The sequence below is a fragment of the Cyphomyrmex costatus genome, unplaced genomic scaffold, assembly GCF_001594065.2.
Source record: "Cyphomyrmex costatus isolate MS0001 unplaced genomic scaffold, Ccosl1.0 scaffold211, whole genome shotgun sequence".
Lineage (NCBI taxonomy): Eukaryota > Metazoa > Arthropoda > Insecta > Hymenoptera > Formicidae > Cyphomyrmex > Cyphomyrmex costatus.
This window is the reverse complement of record NW_017276159.1, coordinates 165800-184972: the sequence shown is the minus strand read 5'-3', so window position 1 is coordinate 184972 and position 19173 is coordinate 165800. Positions and strand designations below refer to the sequence as shown.

At 29.5% G+C, this 19173-nt stretch overlaps 2 protein-coding genes across 2 annotated transcripts; both read left to right on the top strand.

Annotated features, from left to right (window-relative positions):
- Window positions 1-1278: 1278 nt before the first annotated feature.
- Window positions 1279-4250, top strand: LOC108773512 (mite allergen Eur m 3-like). The gene is made up of 7 exons (XM_018539346.1): window positions 1279-1327; window positions 1424-1494; window positions 1735-1829; window positions 1913-2063; window positions 2175-2288; window positions 2656-2814; window positions 4092-4250. Exons 1-7 carry the CDS (start codon window positions 1279-1281, stop codon window positions 4248-4250), a joined length of 798 nt encoding a protein of 265 aa, XP_018394848.1.
- A 7302-nt stretch (window positions 4251-11552) lies between these two features.
- Window positions 11553-14848, top strand: LOC108773511 (chymotrypsin-2-like). Its single transcript, XM_018539345.1, has 7 exons — window positions 11553-11601; window positions 11698-11768; window positions 12011-12105; window positions 12189-12339; window positions 12446-12559; window positions 13153-13311; window positions 14690-14848. The coding sequence occupies exons 1-7, from the start codon at window positions 11553-11555 to the stop codon at window positions 14846-14848; spliced, it is 798 nt and encodes a 265-aa protein (XP_018394847.1).
- The last annotated feature ends 4325 nt before the right edge of the window (window positions 14849-19173 follow it).

Sequence of the window (19173 nt, the reverse complement as noted above, 5' to 3'; positions counted from 1 at the left end):
ATATCGAAATACAATTATAATTAAAATGAGTTAGAAAAATGCGAAGAGAGAGTTATTATAGATGTTAACAATAAACAATTTAAAGTAAGAATTCTTGCTTGTTGGACTCTTGCTGGTGTACACGATATGATTATGAACTTAATTATGCGAGTGAGATTAAACTTTTATATCAAACAATTTTTATATTTATATACATATTTATTTTGCGTTTATAATTTTATAATATAATAGTTTGTACATTGTTAACGATTTTGCGTTTTTAACATTGAAAATGACCTAATGAAGGTCGAAACGTTTGTTTTTATATTTTATTAAACTTTATATTTATTTATTTTTAATTAATGACAGTTTATTGCTAAGATCTTTATATTTTAACTATTGTTGGCTCGTAGCCCTATTTTGTATTAATTACTTTATTATAAATTATATAATATCCAAAGTTTCCAAGTTGCAAGAAATGTCAAACAAAATAAAAAACCTTTGTAAATTACGTAATTTTATCAATATCAATAACACTTCAAATTTTTCTCCTTCTGATCAATAAATGAAAGAGAAAGCAAATGTTATTAAGAGGTCAAAAAATATCAAAATAAACAAAAATAGCCTATTGTCTTCAAAATACTTCCTTATACCATAAAATGCGTAAAATATAGATAGAAGTTTATAATCACAGTAAAGTTCGGCAAATTGCATTATTAAGTTATTCCTACATCACAAGTTTATTTAGAATTAGACATACAACTTGCTGTACAGTACACAACGTTCAGCTGGTAATCTCGCAATGCGAAGTTACATCGTATATAGCAGTAAACTTTTAAAACTAAAATTTAATTGCAATTTTAAAAAAGCGAATAAAGTATAAAATGACTTAAATTATAACATAAATTAATTAAATTATAACACAGGTTTTTAACAATAAGGAGATTACAGATAAATCTTTTTTTTTACAAAATCAATGAGATGATCTATCAAAATTTCTTTGATACATTATTGTCAATTCATATATGTACATACAACGTAGGAAGTTACATTACATAAAACATTCGTCAATTTTTATTGATGATAAAAGTCAATAGAAAAGATAAAATCAATATAATGTGGATAGCGAGATATTATCCTAGCAGATTAAAAGATTTTAAATATTAATAAATACGAGTATCACATATTTTATCTAATATTATATAATTTAAAATTGAATTTTAGATACATCTTCGGATGTATTATAAATATTAGAATTGGAATAATCAGAGGTGACAATATCACACAAAATTACTGACGATGATGATACAATTATTATGCTTAATTTCAATGGTCGCTATTGATTATGGTGAGTATTCTAAGATAAATTAATCAGCTTTGTGGTTATTTAATTTTATGCAATTAAATTCATAAGAATAATGAGTTAATAACAAATTGTGTGCAGGCGCATCAATAAAATTAACACCGAGAGTTGTTGGAGGGAGACTTGCCGAGCCAGGTGAAGTCCCATACCAGGTAAGCTAGTAAATTATTCTTAATCAATGTTATTATTAATCAATACCGTTATAACTACTTGAATTTAAAAATACTTTTAACGCATAGAATTTTTTAAGTTCGGATGAGCAATAAATTAATCACTTTTATTCAGCAATTCAAAATTGCTAGTGTTAATTGTAAACCTGGATATGCTACATAATAATATTAGAAATTTCTGTATGTTGTTGCATAAAATATGAAATGTATTTTATAATTCAGGTTGCTCTACAAGACATTGCAAGAAAGAAACATTTCTGCGGTGGAGTCATAATTAACGAGTATTATGTAGTAACCGCTGCTCATTGTATATATTGGTAAATATGAAAATCTCAACAAACACTTCAGAAAAATAAATATATAGATTCAAAAAATATGATCTTCGTAATATTCTTTATAGGGAAGACATTTTGGACATTGCGGTCAGTGCTGGAACAATAGACCTTCGAGAACCGCATTCAGTGCATCTAGCTGTGTTAGGTCATGTACACGAAAGATACGATCCCGAAGATTTCACGGACAGATACAATTACGATATCGCTTTAGTTAAGGTAATAGAATAGTAAAATGTGTGATAGCATTTATCACATATAGTTTCAATTAAATTAAGCAATAAAAAAATTACAACTGCGCAAAAGAGTATACGGAAGATTTATTTCTAGGTACAAACTCCATTTGTATTTTCTTTTTTGATATATCCTGCCAATTTACCGAAACAAGATGAATTTGTCGAACCAGGCTCGACAGCATTAATATCGGGATTCGGCGTGATAACGGTAAGTTTCTTAATAATTCAATCATTTAGAGTCTTCACTGAAAAAAGTAATTATAGCTAGCAAATATCGAGTAAAATAGTTTCAATTTAATATTGAAGTAATATAATATAATATAACTAAACATAATTTTGCCTTTACAAATATTTAGTAAGTATTATCGGTATTGGTAATACCGTTTATTACATATCTACTAAATATTTGTAAAGGTAAAATTATAATTAGTTACATTTTACTTCAACATTTAGTTAGAACTATTTCACTCAATATTTTATATTTATAACCTTTTTTCAGTGTTGAATGTTAAGTAATTCAAAATTGTTTTTCAAATTACTCTCATAAGTCACATTTGTACTTTGTATAATTTCAGTATCCTGGAGGAAAGAGAACCGAACAATTGTACATCGTAGATAATATAATAGTCAATCAAACTTATTGTAACAAAATCTATAAAGACCTAATAGATTTAGAAATTCACGATTCGCAAATCTGCTCAATTCATCCAACTGAACAAAAGGGCGTATGCTTTGTAAGTTATTTACATAAAGCGTTACAACACAGTTATTAATTACCGGTCGCATTTTTATGCCGTCTACTCGGGTTGAGTCATTAACTACTTAGCTTCATTATTCTTCTCAAACAAAGCTTCAATTCGTCATTGTTTTTAATAACTCGTAAACACAATTGTCTTAACAATTAACGATTGTATTTCAAGTCGCGTATACAAACTCTCAATAAAAGGAGATAAGTCCGATTACATCAAATAATTATCGGAAATTATATTACGCAGGTATATTCTAATTCCAGTTAACTTATTTATTATAATTTTTATCAATTAATTAATTAGTTTGTTTATTAATTAATATAATATTTAACAATATATACACGCATAAAACATTTATTTATTAATTACTATAGCAATTTGCTGCATCACTGATTTGTTGATTGTTAATGTACTATATTAATTATTTTATTCATTAACATATTTGAGATTCTTCATCACGTTTCATAATTTAATTTTCTTCACCCGTGCACGTAATGTGCCCTACACCTTAACGCTTTGCGTGCGGTAAATAGCCAATACCTGAAGCGTTAAGTTATTTCTCTAATCCCACTCTTCTGCGAAAAACGTTGCTGTATAGGGCACATTACGACGGTCGCTTGTAAATAGTACATTGTGTAACCGTGGGGGATTGTTGTTTATTGTGGGGACGGGCGCGACGGCACGAGCGAAGCGAGTGCGTACGCGTGCCCGTGTCGACTTATAAACAAATATGCCCCCACTTGCTACACATAGAATTTTTCATTACAAGTACTCGTCGTAATGTGCCCTATACAGCAACGTTTCTGCGCAGAAGAGTGGGATTAGAGAAATAACTTAATGGCTTGAGGTATTGTTTAATTACCGCACGCAAAAGCGTTAAGGTGTAGGGCACATTACGTGCACGCGTGAAGAAAAATTCTATGTGTAACAGTGGGGGCATATTTGTTTATAGGTCGACACGGGCGCGCTTACGCACTCGCTTCGCTCGTGCAGTCGCGCCCATCCCCACACTAAACAACATTCCCCCACACGGTTACATAATGTACAATTGATTGACAACAAGATTATAATTCAACGATTGACAGTTTAGATTATCAAACGTGAATTTAATTAGAATAATAAAACGTATAATTAACATCGAGCTTCTGATAAAGAAATATATTTTCAGCAAACTATAAAAAACAACATTGTTTACGGGTAGGATTTTCCAATCAAATCTTCATAAAATATATTTTTTACTATTGGAGAATTGTATTTTTTAGGGTGATTCTGGTGGCCCTCTTACTGTCAATGGAAAACTCGTTGGACTCGTTTCGTTTGCGTACGATTGCGGTAGTAATAAATATCCCACCGTGTATACACGAGTCCCGTCATACATTAATTGGATAAATGAACAAATAAAAATTGACAAAAAACATTAATTTGATGATTGACATTTAATGACATACGTTTAATGACATATTAAATAAGAAAATAGAGAATCGATACGTACAATTAAATGTACAAATGTAGCTGTCATATATAAATTGTTAAATAAACATCATATATTGTATATATCACATGGCTTATATTCGTACCCAAAATTTTCCCTATATTGCTCTCTCTTTTAAAAAAGAAATAATACATATATCTTCTAAAGATAAATATCGTACGATCATTTTACATACAAATATTTATCATTTTTAGCTCAGTGACGTCAAACAAGAATTTGCTTAAAAAACACACATTCCTATAAATAATAAATATTGCGTACATATATATATTTACACATTATTTTTTTTGCACGTTTCATTATTCTCGCGATCGGTGAGCTAATAAATATCCAAAGGAAAAAATAGGTCAATCGAAACAAATCCACTTAACTATTCCGACAGCGTACATCAAGTGTACGAAATTGTTTCATAGAGATTAATAAACACTGATCTCTCAAAAATGGATGAAAGAACCATTTGCATTTGTTATCTCTTGTCTGTATCTAATATTCATTTCTATTTGTCTTATATACTTATCTAGACGAGTAAGTTATTGTATGAACCAAAGATTCTAACATATTTATTGAAAAATATGATGTTTATTCTCTGTATTCCTCTATATTTTCTGAACTTATGGTATTGCATTGCGTGCATCAATTCAGAGAGTGCAAGAATAAAAAAACAGACCAATAATTCTCTAATAATATTCTTCTGTTTTATAAAAGACAAATAATTTTTTGTTGATAAATAGCAAAAAAAGGTGTTTATTTGCGAATCATTTTTGCTTGCGAGCAAACAAATTCAGTGTCAATCAGGAAATAGAACGTTACTTTTTTTAAAAACAAGTTACCGATTTTTAACTTGTTACAGTTACCGTTACTCGAAAAAATAATTTTTTGTTACTTGTCCATTATTTTTTTAAAATTAGTACAATAAAAAGTACTTTTGCAATATTTTTGTTTAAATGTTAATAAAAACAATATACAATAATGACACTCTAGCCTTATTTTTTTAGTTTTTTCTTAAAAACTTAAAAAGTTTTTAATGTACAAAAAAATTATTTCGTAATTCCGAAACATGTAAAATATGCTGTAAATAAACTGAGATATCTATCTAATATATCGTGTAGAAATTTAAAATAATTCCAATTGAATTGTAACCAATCGCGTGTGTTCAGTACCGATAAAAGTAATTGTAAAATTCGTTATATTTACCAAAAAATTGAACTACATTACCGTCAATTACCAAAAAAAGTAACGCAGTTTACCAGTAAGGTTATCCAAAAAGTAACTGGCAACTGTAACTTGGTTACAAGTAACAACAAGTTACTGCCATTCCCTGACGTCAATATATAATGAGTTCATAAAGTCCATGAACTCTGCCAAGAAGAGAAAACGTATAGTTTCGGTTGATGTAAAGCTATCCTATCACTGAGAAATTTGATGTTCTCTGAGGCATTGGACTGAAACTGAATAGAAGCGTAGTTTGCAGAGACATGAATACCGAGTTCTTTACTTTCATGATACCATGAAAGCAATATTAACAATTCTTCATATTATATAAAGTATTATATATATATGTATATATATATAAATAAATATCATATATATTTTATATATTACGTAATTTATAATTTTACAAAGATCAATATCATGTGCAGCAATTATTTTATATATTAATATTTATAGTTTCCAATTCAACGATAAAAAATTTTCTTAAAGAAAGCATACATTCAAATAAATTGTGAATATTGCGTACACATATGTATACATATTGCACGTTCCATAATGTCTGGTCGATAAGCTAGCGGTAGTAAAGGTATTTCAAAAATAAAAAGTGAGTCAGTCGAAGGAAATTTGTTTAACCATTCTGGCAGCATGCGCCAAGTGTGAAAAATTGTTTCAGAGAAATTAATAAACATTTTTCTCTCAAATATGGATAAAAGAATCATTTACATCTGTTTTTTCTTCTTTTTATTCGTTGTTAATTTCTACGTCTTACACGCGTGCATATGTCATATGAAAGAAAGACTTATCGCGTTTCCTGAAGCATGTGTTCTGCATGATGTACGTTTTCCTGTTTTAAGAAAAAAATTATAATCGTTGTCGTAAATTAGAAAAAATCGATCATTTTCAAATTATTTTTGCTCATGGATAACCCAGTAAACAAGCTGACGTTATTTGTCATCATTTTGATGTTATTAACGTTAATAGTACATTGTGTAACCTTGGGGGAATGTTGTTTATTGTGGGGACGGTCGCGACGGCACGAGCGAAGCGAGTGCGTACGCGCGCCCGTGTCGACCTATAAACAAATATGCCCCCACTGTTACACATAGAATTTTTCTTTACAAGTGCTCATAGTAATGTGCCCTATACAGCAACGTTTTTGCGCAGAAGAATGGAATAAGAGAAATAGCTTAACGGCTTGAGGTATTGTTTATTTACCGCACGCAAAAGCGTTAAGGTGTAGGGCACATTACGTGCACGCGTGAAGAAGAGATATTAAATTATTATGATGACAAATAACGTCACTTTGTTTGCTGTATAGCGTATTTTGTAATAACGAGTTTATTATTACATTCTTCTCATCAACAAAGCAATAACACTTGTCTAACTGTTGTTCAGCGAATTTGTATTATGTTCATTCATATGTTCAGCAGGATTAGCAATGTCACCTCATAAAAATAATTCGTTACCGTTACAGTTTTTTTTCCTAAAAAAATTAATCGTTCTTGTTACTCGTTATTGATTTATAAAAGTAATTCGTTATCGTTACAGTTACTCAAACTATAACGAATCATTACATTTTTCTTGACACTAATAAAATATTATGTAAAGATTTTTTGATAAATATGTATGTAAAGATATTAAAATTCTATTTTTTAATAGAGGAATAGAACTGTAGAAAAGAAAAATATATATATTATACATACATGTGTATATACTCATTTTCAGCTCAACTTTTTAAAATTATATACACACACACAAACACACACACAGGTATGTATGTATAATTATTAATTATATCATATAATATATAATATTATATATATATGTATATACATTAAATGTATATTAATACATATATATACCGGGTGAGGCAATAACTTTGTCCACCTTGAATATCTCCGCTATTTTTAAAGATATGAAAATATTGTTATTACAAAAGTTGTAGGGCATCAAGAGAACTATAACATATGCTAGTCATAATTTTTATAGGTGGAGGCGTTTCTGAGATTTTCAAGGTTAACTTCATTTTTTAAATGGAATTATATGAATTTTTTTCACTATATGATTCCCCTAATTATTCTGTACATAAAAGTATTAAGATAGAGATATAAAAAAACCAATAGTTTACGAGATATTTTACACATTCTTTTGGTGCATATTGACAAAAAATGTTTAATAATTCGTGAACTATTGACTTTTTGATAATCGTACCTTAATGCTTTTGTAAACAGTATAATGAGGTGAATCAATTGGTGTGAAGAAAACACATAGTTGCTTATTTCTAAATTATCCATTTTGCATACATTAGTACATTGTGTAACGTGTGTGGCAAGTCGTCTATTGCGCTCCCCCGCGGCCACGCCGCGCTATAGACAATTACACATGAGATGCACATAGATTTTTTCCTTGATGTTAAGACGATATTCCTTAAAATAAATATTGCGAAAAATATCACTTCGTCGACTCGCCTTCAGAGGCCTATAGTTATTCTCAAATTCTCGCAAGTGCTTTGACACACGTATAATTCTTCATATAGTACCTCGACTTAACATCTAACACAGGCGTATAAGGTAGGCTCCCACTACATTACCTTACTGATGAGTCCAGTAGTGGAAGCCGGGACGAAACGCCAACTTGTGATATTCTTCGGAACATACTAAATTAATAAGATCCAATTATTTACGGAATTTTAAATTATCATCTTTATATTTTATTTGTAATTAATCAAGTATTTATCGGTGATATTATAATACTACTGTAGTATTTATGCGTTATATGTCTGATTGTATCAGCGCGCAATTATGGGGGGACTACATATGTAGCATATAAAAATTCACACATATTTATAATAAGCACATTGATCCAGCTTTGACCGTTATAGGCGGTAATTCTTTCCTTGTTTGTTTGACAATTTACGGTCGGTACAAAAATTATTTAATATTGTAAAAAATAAATTGTGATACTTAAATATCTTGAAATTTTTTATTTTTGTTGTTCACGGAATATTAAAGAAAGATAAAATGATACATCATGCGCATAATGCAAGAAACAGAATGCAGCCTGTAAGTGTGAACTGTGAATACAATGTGAAAAAAGGCATCGTAATTAAGAGAGCCAATCGAATCTATCCCTTTAACGCCGCACCTTTGTTTTCTATAACTTTAGTTACAACTAAAACACTTTTACATGGTTAGAAATAAAATAACGATAAAAGTAATTAGTGAAATCGTTACCATTACCCAAAAAACTGCGTTACCATGAACGTTAATCCGAAGAAAATGTAACGTCGTTACCTATTCGTTACCGAAAAAAGTAACTTGTAACGATAACGACGTTACAAATAACGCGTTACTTGCCAACCCTGGTAATTTGATTACTAATGTTACTGACGGTTAAAATTATCATGACTATGAGAAAAATTATATTTGATATATTTCCTCCTTTTTTTTTAAACATAAAGCTTCCTTTTTTTTTAAAATAAAATCGATCTCAAACGTTGTAGCCGATGAATAAGTATAAAGCAAAATATAGAGAACATGAGTACAAAAGCATATATGCAACAATGTTCTCTCCATTTTCATATTAAAACCGTACGAATAATATTATAAACACAAGGTTGGACATTAACAAGCGACGTGGATAATTCTATATAGAAAACGAATTCGATACTCTACGCAAACTAGCAATCAATATTCTTCTATCACAGTGGGTTATGCAAATGATATCGTACATAACAATAGTAACTATTTTTTAACAACCATTGTATAGTCGACAAAAGGTCATATACACACCTCGTTGCGACGAGATATTATGTTTCTAATTGTCAGAACGATACCTTAAAATGTCGCGTTGGTATAAGAAAATAAAATTGCATGACAACCGCGTGAATGTCGCATCCTGCAAAAAAAATAAATACTCTGCGAAATTTGAACGATCCTAAGTTTGTCTGACTCTGCAACGATTATATATATATATGACTCAAATAATAGTAGGAAACTTCGCTGTTCCTGATGCATCGAGAGCTAGATATAAAAAGTCAAGAAAGTTTCAGACAGATTATTTGAGTGCAACGAGTACTAACAATCGTCATCAGTATCAACGGCAACGAAATACTTCTTCCAGTAACGTGTAAGTAGAGCTGGGAAATACTAGTAATAAAATTACAAATTATATAGAGTTTTACGTTTTTTACTGTTGTAGTTCGACTTCAAGGTTAATTTTTTTCCTCTATAATTGTAAATTAATTATTTTTTTTGGTAACAAATAATTATTTTTATACTTATTTTATATAAAACATCTATTACCACAAGAGCTGACCAAAATGAAATGTTTAGTGAATAATCAGTGACTAATTGTGATTGGAATATATCTTTACTAAACCGTAAGTGTAATCATTACACTCTGTAAATGTTTGTACCAAGAATTAAGCTAAGATTCCTTTAGAAATAAATATGTTTTAATATTAATTATATAATTTTGATTGTGTACTAAATATACATATTTAAAACAATAGAATAGTTCAAGGGCTAAGGAGCCAGTTATGTAACAAATATCGTTTAATTTAAAACATATAAATAAAAATAATTACAAACGTTTCAACGCCGATCGAGTCATTCTCAATGTTACAATAAATATATTATAATTGTAAAATTATTGAAATTCTATAAAATATACTTTTTTTTCTTCGTGTCCTATCTAATGATGTTGCGAATCAATAAAATAAAATAGTCAAATTAGTCGTTGAACATACACGACAGTAAAACAGTAATAATCTAAAACATAACCATTAACAAAAGAAAATTAATTCAAATTAAGTATATATTGTATAATAAATAAAAGAATTTAATTATGTTAGAAACATGTAAGATTTTTACATTTAAAATAGCAATGTAAAAAATTAGAAAAAAATTATGAAAATGTAAATAAAGAGAAACAATTTAAATTTTTGTAATTGTAACTGTAACACATTACTTTCCAGATTCTATGACTTGTAACGGTAACTAATTATTTTTTTGGAAAAAAACTGTATAACCATAATTAATTTTTCTTAGAAAAAATAATTTTTTCAAGCCTGATAGTAAGAAAGAATAAGTGAACGTTGTGTGGAATTGCGCCAAGTAGTAAGTCGGCTTCGAAAGACTTTGTTATAAATTATATAATATCCAAAGTTTCCAAGTTGCAAGAAATGTCAAACAAAATAAACAACCTTTGTAAATCACGTAATTTTATCAATATCAATAATACTTCAAATTTTTCTCCTTCTGATCAATAAATGAAAGAGAAAGCAAACGTTATTAAGAGGTCAAAAATGTCAAAATAAACAAAAATAGCCTATTCTCTTCAAAATACTTTCTTATACCATAAAATGCGCAAAATATAGATAGAAGTTTATAATCACAGTAAACTTCGACAAATTGCATTATTAAGTTATTCCTACATCACAAGTTTATTTAGAATTAGACATACAACTTGCTGTACTGTACACAACGTTCAGCTGGTAATCTCGCAATGCGAAGTTACTTCGTATATAGCAGTAAACTTTTAAAACTAAAATTTAGCTGCAATTTTAGAAAAGCGGGTAAAGTATAAAATTACTTAAATTATAACATAAATTAATTAAATTATAACACAGATTTTTAACAATAAGGAGATTACAGACAAATAAATCTTTTTTTTTACAAAATCAATGAGATGATCTATCAAAATTTCTTTGAAACATTATTGTCAATTTATATATGTACATACAACGTAGTTACATTATATCCAACATTATATCCAACATTCGTCAATTTTTACTGATGATAAAAGTCAATAGAAAAGATAAAATCAATATAATGTGGATAGCGAGATATTATCCTAGCAGATTAAAAGATTTTAAATATTAATAAGTACGAGTATCACATATTTTATCTAATATTATATAATTTAAAATTGAATTTTACAGATACATCTTCGGATGTATTATAAATATTAGAATTGGAATAATCAGAGGTGACAATATCACACAAAATTACTGACGATGATGATACAATTATTATGCTTAATTTCAATGGTCGCTATTGATTATGGTGAGTATTCTAGGATAAATTAATCAGCTTTGTGGTTATTTAATTTTATGCAATTAAATTCATAAGAATAATGAGTTAATAACAAATTGTGTGCAGGCGCATCAATAAAATTAACACCGAGAGTTGTTGGAGGGAGACTTGCCGAGCCAGGTGAAGTCCCATACCAGGTAAGCTAGTAAATTATTTTTAATCAATGTTATTATTAATCAATATCGTTATGATACTACTTGAATTTAAAAATACTTTTAACGCATAGAATTTTTTAAGTTCGGATGAGCAATAAATTAATCACTTTTATTCAGCAATTCAAAATTGCTAGTGTTAATTGTAAACCTGGATATGCTACATAATAATATTAGAAATTTCTGTATGTTGTTGCATAAAATATGAAATGTATTTTATAATTCAGGTTGCTCTACAAAACATTGTAACAAAGGAACAATTCTGCGGTGGAGTCATAATTAACGAGTATTATGTAGTAACCTCTGCTCATTGTATATTTTGGTAAATATGAAAATCTCAAGAAACACTTCAGAAAAATAAATATGTAGATTCAAAATATATGTTCTTCGTAATATTCTTTATAGGGAAGACATTTTGGACATTGCGGTCAGTGCTGGAACAACAGACCTTCGAAAACCGCATTCAGTGCATCTAGCTGTGTTAGGTCATGTACACGAACAATATGATCCCGAACATTTCAATGGCAGATTCAATTACGATATCGGTTTAGTTAAGGTAATAGTAAAATGTGTGATAGCATTTATCACATATAGTTTCAATTAAATTAAGCAATAAAAAAATTACAACTGCGCAAAAGAGTATACGGAAGATTTATTTCTAGGTCCAAACTCCATTTGTATTTTCTTTTTTGATATCTCCTGCCAATTTACCGAAACAAGATGAATTTGTCGAAACAGGCTCGACAGCATTAATATCGGGATTCGGCGTGATAACGGTAAGTTTCTTAATATTTCAATCATTTAGAGTCTTCACTGAAAAAAGTAATTATAGCTACCAAAAATATCGAGTAAAATAGTTTCAATTTAATATTGAAGTAATATAATATAATATAACTAAACATAATTTTGCCTTTACAAATATTTAGTAAGTATTATCGTTGGTAATACCGTTTATTACATATCTACTAAATATTTGTAAAGGTAAAATTATAATTAGTGTAGGATTAAATTAAAGTATGTAGGATTTATTGGTGATATGGATTATACGACGCTTCGAAGAGTCACACGTTCTTGCTAACAACACGCGCCAACCATTCTACTCACTCGCTGCTCAACATCTAACCTGCCTTACTTCTAGCGCAAGCGCGCCAATACTTTTCGTAGCGCCACAACCGGAAACGCATAAAAATAAGTCTCGTGTACAATGTACGCTTCCTACATTAGTTACATTTTAATTCAACATTTAGTTAAAACTATTTCACTCAATATTTTAGACTTACAACCTTTTTTCAGTGTTAAATGTTAAGTATTTCAAAATTGTTTTTCAAATTACTCTCATAAGTTACATTTGTACTTTGTATAATTTCAGTATCCTGCAGGAAAGACAACCAATCAGTTGTACATCGTAGATAATATAATAGTCAATCAAACTTATTGTAACGAAATATATATAGACCTAATAGATGCAGAAATTTACGATTCGCAAATCTGCTCAATTCATCCAACTGAAGAAAAGGGTATATGCTTTGTAAGTTATTTACATGAAGCGTTACAATACAGTCATTAAATACCGGTCGCATTTTTATGCCGTCTACTCGAGTTAAGTCATTAACTACTTAGCTTCATTATTCTTCTGAGACAAAGCTTCAATTCGTCATTGTTTTTAATAACTCGTAAACACAATTGTCTTAACAATTAACGATTGTATTTCAAGTCGCGTATACAAACTCTCAATAAAAGGAGATAAGTCCGATTACATCAAATAATTATCGGAAATTATATTACGCAGGTATATTCTAATTCCAGTTAACTTACTTATTATAATTTTTATCGATTAATTAATTATTTTGTTAATTAATTAATATAATGTTTAATAATATATACACGCATAAAACATTTATTTATTAATTACTATAGCTGCAATTTGCTGCAACACTGATTTGTTGATTGTTAATGAACTATATTGATTATTTAAAAATCAGATTATTAGATTTGCGTTGCAAGACCGACAATTGTTCGGCGCGCAATTTGGGGGGACTACATATATTATTATAGAACATTATTTCTCACTTTGGATAAATATTGCGAAGAATATTACTACGTCGACCCGCCATCAGAGGTCTATCGATATTCGCAAATTCTCGCAAGTGCTGAGACACGCGTATATCTCTTTATATAGAATCTCAATTTAATAACACACCGGCGTCTAAGGTAGGCTTCCACTACAATGCCTTATTGATGAGTCCAGTAGTGGAAGCCGGGACGAAACGCCAAACATTACGTGATATTCTTCGCAATATAGAATATTAGAATATATTATCAGATTTAGATATTGACTCTTATTCGCCATTTTCAACGTATTAATTATTGTTATATAAAAGAGTCCTTTAATTCTTCAATTATTTATATTGATTATTTTATTCATTAACATATTTGAGATTCTTCATCACGTTTCATAATTTAATTTTCTTCACCCGTGCACGTAATGTGTCCTACACACACCTTAACGCTGTGCGTGCGGTAAATAGCCAATACCTGAAGCCGTTAAGTTATTTCTCTAATCCCACTCTTCTGCGAAAAACGTTGCTGTATAGGGCACATTACGACGAGCGCTTGTAAAGAAATAGTACATTGTGTAACCGTAGGGGATTGTTGTTTATTGTGGGGACGGGCGCGACGGCACGAGCGAAGAGAGTGCGTAAGCGCGCCCGTGTCGACCTATAAACAAATATGCCCCCACTGTTACACATAGAATTTTTCTTCACGCGTGTACGTAATGTGCCCTACACCATAACGCTAAATATATTTTCAGTAAACTATAAAAAACAACATTGTTTACTGGTAGGATTTTCCAATCAAATCTTCATAAAATATATTTTTTACTATTGGAGAATTGTATTTTTTAGGGTGATTCTGGTGGCCCTCTTACTGTCAATGGAAAACTCGTTGGACTCGTTGTGTATACGTACGATTGCGGTAGTAGTAAATATCCCACCGTGTATACACGCGTCCCGTCGTACATTACTTGGATAAATGAACAAATAAAAATTGACAAAAAATTATAATCTGGTGATTGACATTTAATGACATACGTTTAATGACATATTATATAAGAAAATAGAGAATCGATACGTACAATTAAATGTACAAATTTAGCTGTCATATTTAAATTGTTAAATAAACATCATATATATTGTATATATCATATGGCTTATATATTCGTAACCAAAATTTTCCCTATATTGCTATCTCTTTTAGAAAAGAGATAATACATATATCTTCTAAAGATCAATATCGTACGATCATTTTACATACATATATTTATCATTTTTAGCTCAGTGACGTCAAACAAGAATTTGCTTAAAAAACACACATTCCTATAAATAATAAATATTGCGTACATATATATATTTACACATATGCATTATTTTTTTTTGCACGTTTCATTATTCTCGCGATCGGTGAGCTAATAAATGTCCAAGGAAAAAATAAGTCAATCGAAACAAATCCACTTAACTATTCCGACAGCGTACATCAAGTGTACGAAATTGTTTCATAGAGATTAATAAACACTGATCTCTCAAAAATGGATGAAAGAACCATTTGCATTTGTTATCTCTTGTCTCTATCTAATATTCATTTCTATTTGTCTTATACACTTATCTAGACGAGTAAGTTATTGTATGAACCAAAGATTCTGACATATTTATTGAAAAATATGATGTTTATTTTCTGTATTCGTCTATATTTTCTGAACTTATGGTATTGCATTGCGTGCATCAATTCAGAGAGTGCAAGAATAAAAAAAAAGACCAATAATTCTCTGATAATGTTCTTCTGTTTTATAAAAGACAAATAATTTTTTGTTGATAAATAGCAAAAAAAGACGCTATTCCTTAAAATAAATATTGCGAAAAATATTACTTCGTCGATTCGCCTTCAGAGGTCTATAGTTATTCTCAAATTCTCGCAAGTGCTTTGACACACGTATAATTCTTCATATAGTGAAATATTCATATAGTGAATATTCTCGACTTAACATCTAACACAGGCGTATAAGGTAGGCTCCCACTACATTACCTTACTGATGAGTCCAGTAGTGGAACGGCGGACGAAACGCCAACTTGTGATATTCTTCGCAACATACTAAATTAATAAGATCCAATTATTTACGGAATTTTAAATTATCATCTTTATATTTAATTTGTAATTAATCAAGTATTTATCGGTGATATTATAATACTACTGTAGTATTTATGCGTTATATGTCTGATTGTATATCAGCGCGCAATTATGGGGGGACTACATATGTAGCATATAAAAATTCACACATACTTATAATAAGCACTTTGATCCAGCTTTGACCGTTATAGACGGTAATTCTTTCCTTGTTTGTTTGACAATTTACGGTCGGTACAAAAATTATTTAATATTGTAAAAAATAAATTGTGATACTTAAATATCTTGAAATTTTTTATTTTTGTTGTTCACCGAATATTAAAGAAAGATAAAATGATACATCATGCGCATAATGCATGAAACTGAATGCAGCCTGTAAGTGTGAACTGTGAATACAATGTGAAAAAAGGCGTCGTGCTTAAGAGAGCCAATCGAATCTATCCCTTTAACGTCGCACCTTTGTTTTCTATAACTTTAGTTACAACTAAAACTTTTACATGGTTAGAAATAAAATAACGATAAAAGTAACTAGTGAAATCGTTACCATTCCCCAGAAAACGTAACTGCGTTACCATGAACGTTAATCCGAAGAAAATGTAACGTCGTTACCTATTCGTTACCAAAAAAAGTAACTTGTAACGATAACGACGTTACAAATAACGCGTTATTTGCCAACCCTGGTAATTTGATTACTAATGTTACTGACGGTTAAAATTATCATGACTATGAGAAACAGTATATTTTATATATTTTCTCCTTTTTTTAAAACATAAAGCTTCTTTTTTTTTTAAAATAAAATTGATCTCAAACGTTGTAGCAGATGAGTAAGTATAAAGCAAACTGCAAAATATAGAGAACATGAGTACAAATGCATATATGCACTCATGTTCTCTCCATTTTCATATCAAAACTGTACGAATAATATTATAAACACAAAGTTGGACGTTAATAGGTAAGCGACGTGGATAACTCTACATAGAAAACGAATTCGATACTCTACGCAAACTAGCAATCAATATTCTTATATCACAGTGGGTAATGCAAATGATGTCGTACGTAACCGTAGTAACTATTTTTTAACAACCATTATATAGCCGACAAAAGGTCATATACACACCTCGTTGCGACGAGAATATTATGTTTCTAATTGTCAGAACGATACCTTAAAATGTCGCGTTGGTATATGAAAATAAAATTGCATGGCAACCGCGTGAATGTCGCATCATGCAAAAAAATAAATACTTTGCGAAATTTGAACGATCCTAAGTTTGTCTGACTCCGCAACGATTATATATATATATGACTCAAATAATAGTAGGAAACTTCGCTGTTCCTGATGCATCGAGAGCTAGATATAAAAAGTCAAGAAAGTTTCAGACAGATTATTTGAGTGCAACGAGTACTAACAATCGTCATCAGTATCAACGGCAACGAAATACTTCTTCCAGTAACGTGTAAGTAGAGCTGGGAAATACTAGTAATAAAATGAGCTAGATATAAAAAGTCAAGAAAGTTTCAGACAGATTATTTGAGTGCAACGAGTACTAACAATCGTCATCAGTATCAACGGCAACGAAATACTTCTTCCAGTAACGTGTAAGTACAGCTGGGAAATACTAGTAATAAAATTACAAATTATATAGAGTTTTACGTTTTTTACTGTTGTAGTTCGACTTCAAGGTTAATTTTTTCCTCTATAATTGTAAATTAATTATTTTTTTTGGCAACAAAAAATTGGCATAATTATATTTTTATACTTATTTTATATAAAACATCTATTACCACAAGAGCTGACCAAAATGTTTAGTGAACAATCAGTGATTAATTGTGATTGGAATATATCTTTACTAAACCATCACACTCTGTAAATGTTTGTACCAAGAATTAAGCTAAGATTCTTTTAGAAATGAACATGTTTTAATATTAATTATATAATTTTGATTTGACTAAATATACATATTTAATACAATAGAATAGTTCAAGGGCTAAGGAACCAGTTATGTAACAAATATCGTTTAATTTAAAATCGGGGAATGGAGTTGCTTGTAACGAAGTTACAGTTACAAGTTACTTTTTTGGTAACTTTACCGGTAACTGCGTTACTTTTTTTTTTGGTAACTGTAACGGTAATGAGTTACATTTTTTTTTATAACGGTAACGAAGTTTACAGTTACTTTTGTCGTTACTTTGCACACGATTGAACCGATTGGATATACGCCATTTATAGCGCTTATCAATAAGACTTGAAAGCCCTTAGGCATTCGGCCGTCATGATTCAGTAATCATTTTACACTTCTATCTTCTATGTAATACATAGGACATACAAATATTTCAGTTTGTTGCATATTTTACAGGTTTTAGAATTACAAAGTTGTTTAAAAAAAATTAAAGAATGAGTTAAATAAAAGTAAAATGAGAAGGGCTACGAACCCAAAAACGAAACAGTTTATTTCCAATAAGACGATGACAATAAGTGTCGAAACGTTGTTTGTTTTTATCTTGTTTTATCCATGTTATTGTTCTAATATATATTTATACATTTAATTACATTGTCATCATCGTTCTTATCGGAAATAAACTGTTTCAATTTTGGCTCGTAACACTTCTCATTTTACTTTTATTTAATTTATTATTTGAGCCATATTCTACATTGTTTTATTAAAAAATAAAACTATATTATTTGTCAGTGTTACATATAAAAAAAATGCAAAAAATGCAAAAGTACATTTTTAGATTAATTTTAAAAAAGTAACGGAAAAGTAACGAAAAGTTATTTTTTGAGTAACGGTAACTATAACGAGTTACTTTTAAAAAGCGATAACTGTAACGGTAACTCGTTACATTTTTTACTCGGTAACGAGTATAACTGTAATTAGTTACTTTTAAAAAGTAACTTTCCATTCCCTGTTTAAAATACATACATAAATAAAAATGATTACAAACGTTTCAACGCCGATCGGCCATTCTCAATGTTATAGTAAATATATTATAATTGTAAAATTATTGGAATTTTATAAAATATATTTTTTTTCTTCATGTCCTATCTAATAATGTTGCGAGTCAATAAAATAAAATAGTCAAATTAGTCGTTGAACATACACGACAGTAAAACAGTAATAATCTAAAACATAACCATTAACAAAAGAAAATTAATTCAAATTAAGTATATATTGTATAATAAATAAAAGAATTTAATTATGTTAGAAACATG

Coding starts and splice junctions, on each gene's coding strand:
- LOC108773512 (XM_018539346.1), top strand. CDS start 1,279: ATGATGATACAATTATTATGCTTAATTTCAATGGTCGCTATTGATTAT. Junction 1,830..1,912: donor GCTGCTCATTGTATATATTG/GTAAATATGAAA, acceptor TATTCTTTATAG/GGAAGACATTTTGGACATTG. Junction 2,289..2,655: donor CGGGATTCGGCGTGATAACG/GTAAGTTTCTTA, acceptor GTATAATTTCAG/TATCCTGGAGGAAAGAGAAC.
- LOC108773511 (XM_018539345.1), top strand. CDS start 11,553: ATGATGATACAATTATTATGCTTAATTTCAATGGTCGCTATTGATTAT. Junction 11,769..12,010: donor CAGGTGAAGTCCCATACCAG/GTAAGCTAGTAA, acceptor TTTATAATTCAG/GTTGCTCTACAAAACATTGT. Junction 12,106..12,188: donor TCTGCTCATTGTATATTTTG/GTAAATATGAAA, acceptor TATTCTTTATAG/GGAAGACATTTTGGACATTG.